General features: G+C 38.8%; 2 protein-coding genes across 2 annotated transcripts; both read right to left on the minus strand.

The window, feature by feature from the left end:
* Positions 1-1,005: 1,005 nt before the first annotated feature.
* On the minus strand, positions 1,006-1,953 carry LOC102268883 (olfactory receptor 6M1). The gene has a single exon (XM_005895486.2). It carries the CDS (start codon positions 1,951-1,953, stop codon positions 1,006-1,008), a length of 948 nt encoding a protein of 315 aa, XP_005895548.2.
* Positions 1,954-11,536: 9,583 nt separating this feature from the next.
* LOC102269160 (olfactory receptor 6M1) lies at positions 11,537-12,484 on the minus strand. The gene has a single exon (XM_005895487.2). It carries the CDS (start codon positions 12,482-12,484, stop codon positions 11,537-11,539), a length of 948 nt encoding a protein of 315 aa, XP_005895549.2.
* Between the last annotated feature and the right edge of the window lie 447 nt (positions 12,485-12,931).

Here is a 12,931-nt window from a genome sequence, read left to right on the forward strand (position 1 = left end):
CAGGGAATGCTCTTATCTCAGAAAAAGTGGATAACTTCCATGTTAACTTGTTTCCTGTCTTAACTTTCTTCCCACTTAATATTTCATGATATAAGGAAGTGCTGAAGTAGCCTGGAGTTCACATACATCTGCACATACATAGTCAAAACCAGTAATGTAGTTTGGGGCAAGATGCTCAGTGAACTTCAGTTTTCTCATCTGTAAAATGGAGATAAAAATATCTGATTTTCAAGGTTGTTAAGAGGATTAAATGATATATATATATATATAAAAATATATATACATTTAAGTACACTGTACAACACTGAGATATGTTATTCTTCTCTCTTGTTTTGTTGTTGTTCACAATTATTATCTGCAGTATTTGGCTGAGAGGAATGAAGCCAATAGTCTTGTGAATGATGAAATGCCCAGTTATGAGTTCACTTTTGATTATATGGGGTTTCATGTTTTAGACTATTTCAGTTCAGCTTATTTTAACAAAAAGGAAAAGCACAAGCTGTATTCTCCACTTTACAGAAGGAAATGAAGGTCAGAGAGGCTGCATCACCTGCTTAAAAAAACACGTTAGGATCAGGCTTAAAATTCAGGTTTTCTGACTCTGGTTAGTATTTTGATATTCTGTGTGTGACACAGTCCAGTAATCGAGTTCAGAGCATGTTTATTTTTCTCTGTGGCTGAATTACCTCCTTTAGACCTTGACTTTGCCTCCGATGTAGCAGGAAGTTTTTCATTTTTTCTTACACATCTTTGATTTTATGGTCTTCAAGAATACTTTACTCCACATTGTGTCCAAGATTTTAAAGTGTCATTTTGCTTTTTGTTTTTTTTTTAAATATTTATTTATTTATTAGGCGTTAGGCATGTAGGATATTTAGTTACAGCATGTGGGATCTAGTTCTCTGACCAGAGATCCAACCTGGGCCCCCTGCATTGGGAGCACAGAGTTTTAGCCACTGGACCAGGAGGCAAGTCCTGAAAGTGTCATTTTTAGGAAACAAACTTTCAAGGTTTCCTGTGCAATGAGGATATAATTTTGTTGACTGCATCTCTCAAAACATCTTTTACAGTTTCATTCCTTAGACTATAAATGAAGGGGTTCAAGAGAGGGGTCACCATTATAGTGAAGACAGCAGTCACTTTGTCAAATTCCAGGGAATGACTCTGGCTGGGTCTCACATACATGAAGATGTTGCTCCCATAGGCAATAGAAACGACAGTGATGTGAGAAGCGCAGGTGGAAAAGGCTTTCTGACGCCCTTGGGCAGAGGGGATGCGCAGGATGGTAGAGATGATGTAGGTGTAGGACACGGTGGTGAGCACCAGCGAGGTCAGGAGGATGAGAGAAGACAAGAGGAAGCTTATCATCTCAAGGAAATGTGTGTCTATGCAGGCCACCTGCAGCAGAGGGGCGATGTCACAGAAGAAGTGATTAATCTCCTTGTGGCAGAAGGGCAGCCTGGACAGCAGAATAACCGGGCAGAGCACAGACAGGAAGGCCCCCACCCAGCAGTCCAGAACCAGCAGGAGACACGCCCTGCTGTTCATGATGATGGTGTAGTGCAGGGGGTTACAGATGGCCACATAGCGGTCAAAGGACATCACCACCAGCAGGATGAACTCCACGGTCCCCAGGAAGAAGAAGAAGTATGTTTGGGTGATACAGCCTGCAAGAGATATAGTCTTCCTGTCCTTGAGGAGAAAGGATAACAGTTTTGGGGTAACTGAACTAGTGTATGAAATATCCAGCAGTGACAAATTACTGAGGAAGAAGTACATTGGGGTTTGGAGGCGATTATCAGCCCATATTAGGGAAATGATGACACCATTTCCAGTTAGAGTGAGCATGTAAGTAAACAAGAGGACCACGAAGAGGAAAATCTGAAGCTTCTGGACAGTAGGGAAGGCAGTCAGGATAAATTCGGTCACTGTCGTCTGATTCTGCACATCCATTGAGTGCAGAGCAAGGTGGGCAGCATGTCTCTGAAAAAATAATAAAATATAAAGATGAAATTCAGCTTAAACTTTCAACTGTCAATATCATTGCTAAGATGCAGTACAAGAAGATCTGAATGCAGAGTCGAGGGTAATTTGTTTTCCTTCTCTCTGTAACCCCATTAAAGGGAGGACCTTGGATCAATACCTTGAGTTCCCTAAACTCAGTATTCTCATAGTAAAAATTTTGGTTTAATAGAATTATCTTTGTGATTCCATAAAAATCTAGTCTTCATGACTTTATTTTTTTTATACAAATCTTCCATTTTTCATTTCCATTTTTCCTAATGCTATTTTCCCAGCTAAATTCTGTGCCTCCTTAACTGAGAATCCAACCAATCAACTTGAAAAATTGAAAAAGGAAATGTTAATAAAACTGAGTTGCTTTTATCAAAGTTATTTCAATGTTTCAGGCATTGTTTAAATCAAAGAGCAGAGACAATGAAAACCAGACAGTCAATGAAAAGGGACTTGTTTCTGTCTCTCCTTGCGTTCATTATCAATATTTTGTTGGGTATCAAGTTGTACCCAATTTACTTTGCTATAATAGTAGTTGATCTCTCCATCAGGCTGCGTAGGTTTTCTTTGTTTTTATTTTCTATAATGATATACATTTTTATGTTTACACTGTTATGCAACAAGTAGGTCAATGGTCTGTGTTTCATAATTTGCAAGTGATTTCATATATTTTGAAAAATTGTTTTTGGGAAAATGGTCAATGTGGTTCTTTTTTGTTCCCTGCAATGTTGTATCCATGGCAGCATCCAGAAGAATAACAAAATTTCCCCTCCCATTTCCCAACTGATTCTTTTTTTTTTTAAATTAAAATTTATTTGTTCATTTTTTGGCTGCGTGGGGTCCTGGTTGCTGTGTGGACTTTCTCTACTCGCAGCGAGTAGGGGCTGCTCTCTAGTGTGGTGTGTGGTGACTTCTGTTGTGGAGCACAGGCTCTGGAGTGTGTGGGCTCCAGCAATTGTGCTGCAGGGGCTTATTGCTCTGCAGCGAGATCTGCGTTGATCTGCAGTTCGATCCCTGTCAGGGATTGAACCCACGTCTCCTGCATTGGCAGGTGGATTCTTTACCACTGAGCCACTAGGGAAGCCCCCTTGCCTCCAATTGATTCTTATAGGTTCTCTCACTCATCTCATATTCTTTTCAGCCATTTTAATATCATGTTTGTTATTAATAGTAGTTCAAGTACGGATACAGACGGTATTTGAATCACTCACTTTTATCTCTGGAGACCACTCAACTTTGGTGAATAACGACTGTATAGAATGCAGTTGCCTGCTGTCATTTGTTGTATTATTTTGTGACTATTCCTTAAGTATCAAGTTAAAACAAGATACTCATGAATGCTGGGCTAGATTATTTCTGGGTTTGGAGCCCACCTGGTTCCTCTTTAAAGGAGGTCAGTTTCCTCAGACTCTATCTGGGGTAAGTAACTTCTAGTAACTGCCTTTTGACTTAAAGACAGGTTTTTTTTTTTTTTTTGTGAACAAATTTCATTGACTTTGTCTTCCTGTAGGAACCTCTTTATTTCTATTCAACTCTCACTTATCCCACACATCTATGCATCCTTCTTATTTTAATAGCAAGTGTTTTGTCTCCACCTTCTCTGTTCTAGCCAGGAAATATTGGTTTCTTAGAATTTTTAAATTTTCTAGGTTGGTGAATAAACTCCTTTACAAATGCATACTTGTTTCTGTTCATCTCAGATTAATTTTTGAATGTAAGACGATTTGAACAACTTGACTTGCTGTTGAACGAATGGGAGAGCTCATTTACTTTCTCTTAATCCCGGGCTCCAATTTCCACATCTATAAAAGAGATTATTGATCATCTACATTTTCCTTCCAGTCTAAATATCATCTTTTGTTTTCCATAAAGGCAGTCACAGTCTCTATTTAAGCCCCATTCTTTGGGTACAAGCCCCATTCATTTATTTATTCAATAAATAAAACAGCATGGTGGAGCTCCCTGCTTAAGTATGAGGGGGCAGCTGTTCGAGATTAAACTCAGGAGTCTGCATTTTCATGTACCAAATACAGATTTCACCATAATCTATACCTTCCTGGTGTGTGTCACCTTTTCTCTAGTTGTAAGTGTGGGATCCTTGTAGTTCTAGAAAACTGATTGCTGCCACATTAATGCTGGATGTGGGGAAGGGACCCAAAACCAATGAGTCTGATAGATCTGACCTCTCAGGGTTTAGAGGCAGGGAGCATTGCAAGAAGGTAACAGCCTAGGATAAAAGAGAGCAGTTAACCTTCCAAATTGTTATAAGGCAGTTTGTTTCACCTTCTTTTAGGCTATCAGAGGGTCTTCAAAGTCTTCAAAGGGTCTCACCCATTGACGCAGGGTCTTGGTACCAGAAGGAACTCTTTCTACCACAAAATATTCTAATATTCACTCCTCCCCTACTGCTCCTGCACCCAGATGATAAACTTCCAAACTATTTACTAAAGTGAGAAATAGTTTCTGGGTGAACCAGTGTCCCATCACTTCATGGGAAATAGATGAGGAAACAGTGGAGACAGTGTCAGGCTTTATTTTTTGGGGCTCCAAAATCACTGCAGATGGTGATTGCAGCCATGAAATTAAAAGACACTTACTCCTTGGAAGGAAAGTTATGAACAATCTAGATAGCATATTCAAAAGCAGAGATATTACTTTGCCAACCAAGGTCCATCTAGTCAAGGCTATGGTTTTTCCCGTGGTCATGTATGGATGTGAGAGTTGGACTGTGAAGAAAGCTGAGTGCCGAAGAATTAATGCTTTTGAACTGTGGTGTTGGAGAAGACTCTTGAGAGTCCCTTGGACTGCAAGGAGACCCAACCAGTCCATCCTAAAGGAGATCAGTCCTGGGTGTTCATTGGAAGGACTGATGCTGAAGCTGAAACTCCAATACTTTGGCTACCTGATGCAAAGAGTTGACTCATTGGAAAAGACTGTGATGCTGGGAAGGATTGGGAGCAGGAGGAGAAGGGGACGACAGAGGATGAGATGGCTGGATGGCATCACTGACTTGATGGACGTGAGTTTGAGTGAACTCTGGGAGTTGGTGATGGACAGGGAGGCCTGGCGTGCTGTGATTCATGGGGTCGCAAAGAGTCAGACATGACTGAGCGACTGAACTGAACCGAATTGAACTGAACCGGTGTTAATGTTATTGAGGTTTAGTACAGTAGTAGAATTGAGCACACTTTGTAGAGAAGTAGACATGCTTTATAGTACCTTTAATTTCTAGGTCACCATCTTCATCACCAACAACACTGGATATTGATAAGTATCATAACAGAATACTGTGGGTTCTCATGAAGTTACCTCTCATCTATTCTACCGTTTCTTCCATTTGCCTATTTCACCACTGCCGTAATGTTTTCCAGTTGCCTATATAGTCCTTGATGACCCTGATATGAGCTTGAATTCCCTTTTATTGTAAAATGTGAATAACTTGGTATCTTTAAAGCATTATGAGATGTTCAAACACAGAGTTGATATTTGCCATGATTGCCATAGGATTACTATGGAAAAACAGATCTTTATATTCTGTTGTATTTTGGTCAAATAAACTTCTATGAGAAGAACTAAAGATGTAGTGTTGCTCTCATTTTTGGAGTCTCTCAAGTTCACGATGGTGAAGAAAACCTGGGTTTGTGTTAGCTTTGTCTCGATGATCTCTCTGCCCTCAGGATCCCATCATATCCAGGAGGAAAGGTTCTGGACCATGACAGCCTGGGTATAACAATTTAGTTACAACCTTGCCAAATGAGGATTTTCTTTTGGGGACCATTTTTCTCATTACCATTTCCGTGGATTGTTGCAAAACTGCATAAAATTGCACATTTCAAGAATCCAATTCAGTCAGGGACTAGTAGGTATCAAAATTGGAGAACCTGTGTTATATTTTTATTTGGCCATGGACAGCTTTGAGATCTTTCATAAGACTCTTTCATAAGCAATCTGAGTCTTATTTTCCTCCTCTCTAGAATGAGTTATAGTCCTAATGGCAGATTGATAGTCCTAACGCAGGGTATATCACAGCGATTTATACATACTTTGTGTTCAACAGATATTTAAGAAGACAGTGATGGGGAAGTATGTCAGAAGAGGACTAAGATGTGTGGGGGGGATGGGGAGATCTGTGATGGGGAAGGATGACAGAAAAGGACTAACGTGGTGGGGGATGGGGAGATCTGTGCTGCTATCAGGAAAATATGAAAAAGTTTAATTGTAGCTGAGGGACATTAAACATGAATTTACATAATTATGGGAAAGCTATCACCTTTGACTTCTGTCATAAGTAATTTTTTGGCAAAGCAGTAATTGGAATTTAACTCATAAAATACACATATAAACAAATTTACTAAGACCTATATGTTTAAAATACAAATATGGATAAATGCATAATAAAATATACTTACATCTTCCTAAATGTAGAACTTGTGGCATTTTCTTCATTCAATTATCAAAAATTTTGTCTTTATTCTTATGCCTTCCATCCATTATTCTTTAAATTTTTATATTGCTTTGATTTTGAATTCCATATAAATCTCTCTGTCTTACTCTGAAACTCTTCCCCATATCATACACATCCCTTTTCTCAAAAACACACCGAATGGTTATTCAGTTTTTGCTAAAGTACATCATCTGCTTCATTTGAATGAAAAAGTGTCCTTTTATAAGCTCTGATTACTTTCTTCAGTTTTTTTTAATTGTTATAGAAAAGTCTAAGTTTTGACTTGTACTAAGTCCAAGCATTATGTTATCACTTAATCTTTTTTAATACACGTATTTGGTATCACATTTTTGCCAAAATGGCAAAATGATGACTTTGATGATGACTCAGAAAGTTAGACCCAGTGAATTAAGAGCAGGTCTTCTGACTTCTGGTTTATACTTCTGACAAAAAGACTGGAAGTCTTTCTTCCCAAATCTCCTAAATTTCAGATCTTGTTTTTCAATATAGAAAGGTAATAACCGGACAATTTGGTTAATTTCTGTATCTTCTGTGGATCTATTCAGAAACTTGGAACTATTCAAAACCACAGACTGTCAGGTTAGAAGAGAACTAAAGGGCATATGAGACAGTCTGGTGCTAAAACCTCCCACACTGCCTCTGTCGTCTAGTGATGTGAAACTCTATTTCCTCTATTTCTCATTCTGCTTTACTGGTTTTGGTTGTTAGAAGAAACTTATATTTGCATTCACTGAACTACCTTTCTAAATTTTCATCACTTTGTTTAGTCACTCCTGTTCATTCAGCTGGCATATTGCGACTTGATTTTAAACATATCCACCTTATTTGCTTTCCTTAGGAAATGATGTTGTCTTGTGATTTGTAAAGTGATTACAACTAGAAGAACTATGATATTTAAAGATTTTTTAAAATTTACCATTAGAGGTTTGGTTTAGAATGGCTCTTGGGATTCTGGCATTAAAAAAGGTTAATTATTATTATTGCAGTCTTGGGATATTAGAACTGAAGTTACTAATCACAGAAAGTTAAAGTCTCTTGAGAGACTGTCTTATTTTATTTATCTAAAGAAAAACTTAGACATCTGATTTAAATTTTCAGTGAACTAGATACTTGGAAAACTTAAAAAATATAATGTGTTTAATAAGTTTTAAGATGCTTGTCAAAATGAGATTAATTATATAGATGGTGTATGTACATATTTAAAAATTTATTGAGTTAAGATTTATAGACAGTCAACATGTTTAAGTATATAATTTGTTGAACTTTGACAAATGTACACAGTTACATGGCCACCATTACCAGTACAACATTGGTTTAACATTACCTTAAACATTTTTTGTGACCTTTTGCAAGTAAATGCTTTTCCCTCCATACCTCAGCACCTGACAACCACTGATGTTTTCTGTCAGCATAATTTGAATTTTCTAGAATGTTATATAAATGCAATCTTATATTATTTATGAACCATGTATCTTGATAATATGTTAATATCCAAAACATATGAGGAACTTATGTATTGCAATAGCAAGTATATATATATATATTTTTACTAAATAAATATTATTTATATATGTATTATTTGCTAAATAAGTAATATAACCATATATATGTATTTGCTATTGCAATACATAAGTTCCTCATGAGTTTTGGATGTTAACATCTTATTAAGATACATGGTTCATAAATATTTCTCCTGTTGCATAGACGGCTTTTCACTTTGTTGATTGATGGTCCTCCCATGGGCTTTTTGGGTTGTTGTCTTCAGTTCAGTTCAGTCGCTCAGTCGCGTCCAACTCTTTGCGACCCCATGAATTGCAGCACGCCAGGCCTCCCTGTCCATCACCAACTCCCAGAGTTCACCCAGACTCACGTCCATCGAGTCAGTGATGCCATCCAGCCATCTCATCCTCTGTTGTCCCCAATCCCTCCCAGTTTTTGTCTTAGCAATTGTTAACTGTCACTGTGTTGGTGGGAGTATCATTTAGCATGCTAATGAAGTATAATGACCATATGATGAGGGTCAAGATCAAAACTTCCACCAGCTTGGGCCTAGTTAGTTCTAACCATTGTTTTCCTCTTTGCAGCTTCCTCTTGAAATTTAGGTAAGAATAGTTGGTTTCCACTTGAGGGAGGGACCAGGTGTATAATTCTGGGATGATAGCTTTGGTAATGACTTGTGTTGGGCTTCTGACTTCAGAACTATAAGATAATAAATTTGTATTCTTTTGAACTGCTAATTTTGTTATGGAAGTATTTGGACACTAAGTAACTTTCAAAATTCTTCTTAATGAATGTCTGATTATGAGTACAGAGCAGAAAATTATGTGGATGCTTCATTCCTGGTGATATTGTTTTACTTTCTTTTGATCTTTAAACATTTGTCCACTGGTTTATTTTTTGATGGCCTATGTTATTTTATAACATATTATAGTATTTGAATCCATTCTGAAGATAGCACTTTCTCTGCTTGCTCTCCCATGAGGGTTTCCTGCCAATTCTTAAGGTCTTCATCTTTGTCTACGAAGCTAGATGACCCATGACCAAACTGGTAATGACCTATTTTGATCTTCGAGATGCCTCTTGTTTTCCCCCTGTTCCCAAGCTCCCTTTTTAGATGCTTGTCCCCATTGCACCTGCTCAGTGGCTGTGTGGACAGAGGGCAATTTACCTCTTGCCATACCCTTCCTCTTACAAAAAGAGAAGTGGGGAAGTCATCATCTCACTTCAGTGAGACCAATCAGACCATTCACTTCAGTGAACCTTTCAAGGAATTTGGGTTTAAAATACAGGTAATTTAAAATACATATACTAAAATAAAATAGAGAATTCCTTGGCGGTCCAGTGGTTGATTCAGCACTTTCATTGTTGTGGGCCCAGGTTCAATCCCCAGTCCAGAAAGTAAGATCCTGCAAATTGTGCAGCACGGTAAAAAAAAAAAAATCCATGTAAATTGTATATATGTCTCAATATATTTAAATGTTTTCAGTATACATGCATATATATTGAATATACCTACAGTGGATTTTTTTTAGCCATGCCATACAGGATGTGGGAATCTTAGTTCCCTGACCAGGGATCAAACCCATGCCCACTGCAGTGGAAGTATGGAGTCCTCACCACTGGACTACCAAGGAATTCCCTGAAATATATATTTGCAAATGACTGAAGCAGCCATTATCTTCCGTATGCACAGAGAAAGGGAAATAAATAGTCTGCAGAGAAAGAAACATGAAACTGGTATGTACTAGTTTGATGTGATGCTACAGCGAATTACTACATGGTGGCTTCAACAACACTAATGCGTTCTGTTACAGCTCTGGAGACAGAAATCCAAAGTCAGTTTCACTGGGCCTAAACCTGGGCGTTGGCTGGGCCATGCCAAGGGCTCTATGGGAGAAAGAATCCTTTGCTTTGCTTTTTCAGCTTTGAGATGTACATTCCTTGGCCTGTGGCTCCTTCATCCATCTTCAAGGCTAGCAGCACAGCAACTTCAAATCTCTGCTTCTATGATCACATTACCTTCTTTTGTGTGGTAAAATCTCCCCTCTCCTGTCTCATATAATGACACTTGTGACGACAATTAGTACCTGTGTAATTCAAGATCATCACCCTATCTCAAGATCTTTAATTTGAATCCCTCCTCCAGAATCCCTTTGCCATATACATTTTATATGTTACTTAGATTCACAGGATCAGCAATTAGGTCTGGATGTCTTTCAGGGCCGTCATTCAGCCTGCTACAAGATATTTGGAAAAAAACAGTAACATAGAAACCAAATGACTCCTGAGAAAGCTAGAGAGAGATCAGAGATTCTGAGGGAAGTGGGTGTCTGCCTTGCATTTTTAAGGAGTTCTAGCTACTAATATTTGTCCTTAGCAGGTCTTGTGGTTTCTTACCTTCTGAGGTTTTATGTGCTATTCTTGATTATTATTATGATAAATATCAATGTCACTTAAGCTAGCTTGATTACTTTTCTGCTTTTATTTTCCCCAACGAAATGCATCCTAGGACATTTATTCTTCTATAGATGATGACCACTTTGGCCAGTTGCCACAGATGATCAGTCTGGACTCATTGTCAGTTACTGCCTCTGAATAACTGGTTTTCCTTTCAACACATTGCCTCTCACAATCTGTTCTCACTCATCTGAAACTCCTTGGTCTGCAGATTTTCTAGATAATTAGAACTGGCAGGGAATGCTCTTATCTCAGAAAACATAGATAACTTCTCATGTTAACTCTGTTTCCCTTAAGTTTCTTCCCATTCCACACTTCATGACACAGTGACATGCTTGAGTAGGCTAGAGTTCACATATATCTGCACACACACACACACACACATATATAAATGTATATTCAAAACTAGTGATGTAAGATGCTTAATCTCAATGAATTCCAAGTTTTCTCAGCTGTAAAATGGGAAAAATGTCACATTGTCAAGGTTAAGAGGACTAAATGAGATGTATGTATGTACATATTGGACCATACTGTACAAACACCGGGATATTATATTCCTTTCCTTAGTTTGTTGTTATTATTATTATCCATAGTATCTGGCTGTCAGGGATGGAGCTAATCGTCTTGAATAGTCTGCAAAGACCTGTAAAAAGTACTTATTTTTAATTACATGTGGTTTCATTTCCTAGACCATCATGGTTGAGCCTACATTAACAGAAAGAAAAAGAAGACCCACAGACTATATTCCCCACTTTACAGATAATATATTAGGTTCAGATAGGCTAAGTGTCACCTGATAAAAAAGTGATAGAGAGGGCTTTAAATCTCTGACTTCAGTGTTTTTCGTTAATCCATGAAGTTCTGTGTGTGAGAAGGTCCAGTAATAGAGTTCAGAGCATGTTATTTCCTCTGTGGCTGAACTGCCTCCTCTGGACTCTGACCACAATACTTTGCAGCTGTTGTGGCACATAGTTCTTCCATCTCTTTGCACACATCTTCAATTTTATGGTCTTCAAGCATGCTTTACTCCACATTGTGTCTAAGACGTGAAAATGCCATTCTTAGGAAACAAACTTTCAAGGATTCCTGTGGAATTATGTTTCAAGCTTTCCTGGGCAATAAGGATATAATTTTGTTGATTGCATCTCTCAAAACTTCCTTTACTTTTTCATTCCTTAGACTATAAATAAAGGGATTCAGAAGAGGGATCATCATTGTGGTGAGGACAGCAGTCACTTTGTCAAATTCCAGGGAATGACTCTGGCTGGGTCTCACATACATGAAGATGTTGCTCCCATAGGCAATAGAAACAACAGTGATGTGAGAAGTGCAGGTGGAAAAGGCTTTCTGACGCCCTTGGGCCGAGGGGATGCGCAGGATGGTAGAGATGATGTAGGTGTAGGACATGGTGGTGAGCACCAGCGAGGTCAGGAGGATGAGAGAAGACAAGAGGAAGTTTATCATCTCAATAAAATGAGTGTCTATGCAGGCCACCTGCAGCAAAGGGGCGATGTCACAGAAGAAGTGATTAATCTCCTTATGGCAGAAGGGCAGTCTGGACACCACAATAGTTGGGCAGAGCACGGACAGGAAGGCCCCCACCCAGCAGCCCAGAACCAGCAGGAGACACACCCTGCTGTTCATGATGATGGTGTAGCACAGGGGGTTACAGATGGCCACATAGCGGTCAAAGGACATCACCACCAGCAGGATGAACTCCACGGTCCCCAGGAAGAAGAAGAAGTATGTTTGGCTGATGCAGCCTGCAAAAGAAATGATTTTCCTGTTTTCTAGGAGACAGGCTAACAGTTTTGGGGTAACTGATGTAGTATATAAAATGTCCAAAAAGGCTAAGTTACTGAGGAAGAAGTACATTGGGGTTTGGAGGCGATTATCAGCCCATATTAGGGAAATGATGACACCATTTCCAGTTAGAGTGAGCAAGTAAGTAAACAAGAGGATCATGAAGAGGAAAATCTGAAGTTTCTGGAGAGCAGGGAAGGCAGTCAGGATAAATTCAGTCACTGTGGTCTGATTCTGCACATCCATTCAGTGTGGTGCAAGGTGGGCAGCATGTCTCTGAGAAAATAATAAAGTAAAAAGATCAAATTCAACTTAAACTTTCAACTGTCAATATCATTGATAAGACTTCCCTGGTGGCCCAGTGGTGTAGGAGCCACAGAAGACGCGGTCTGATCCCTGGGTTGGGAAGATCCCCTGGAGAAGGGCGTGGCAACACACTCCAGTATTCTTGCCTGGAGAATCCCATGAACAGAGGAGCCTGGCGGGCTACAGTCCATGGGGTCGCAAAGAGTCAGACACAACTGAAGTGACTTAGCATGCACAAAATACCATTCATAAAATGCAGTAGAAAAACATCTGAGTAGAATTGAGTGATTTATTTTCATTCTGCCTCTTACCCTTATAAGTGTAGCGTCTTAGATAAATTACATGACTTCTAAGCTCAGTATTCTCACATTTAAAATTTTTCTTTGT

Source organism: Bos mutus, chromosome 29 (genome assembly GCF_027580195.1).
Source record: "Bos mutus isolate GX-2022 chromosome 29, NWIPB_WYAK_1.1, whole genome shotgun sequence".
NCBI classification, from domain to species: domain Eukaryota; kingdom Metazoa; phylum Chordata; class Mammalia; order Artiodactyla; family Bovidae; genus Bos; species Bos mutus.

What these genes read in the sequence shown, in the direction of transcription:
- LOC102268883 (XM_005895486.2), bottom strand. Translation starts at nt 1,953, where the DNA reads ATGGATGTGCAGAATCAGACGACAGTGACCGAATTTATCCTGACTGCC.
- LOC102269160 (XM_005895487.2), bottom strand. Translation starts at nt 12,484, where the DNA reads ATGGATGTGCAGAATCAGACCACAGTGACTGAATTTATCCTGACTGCC.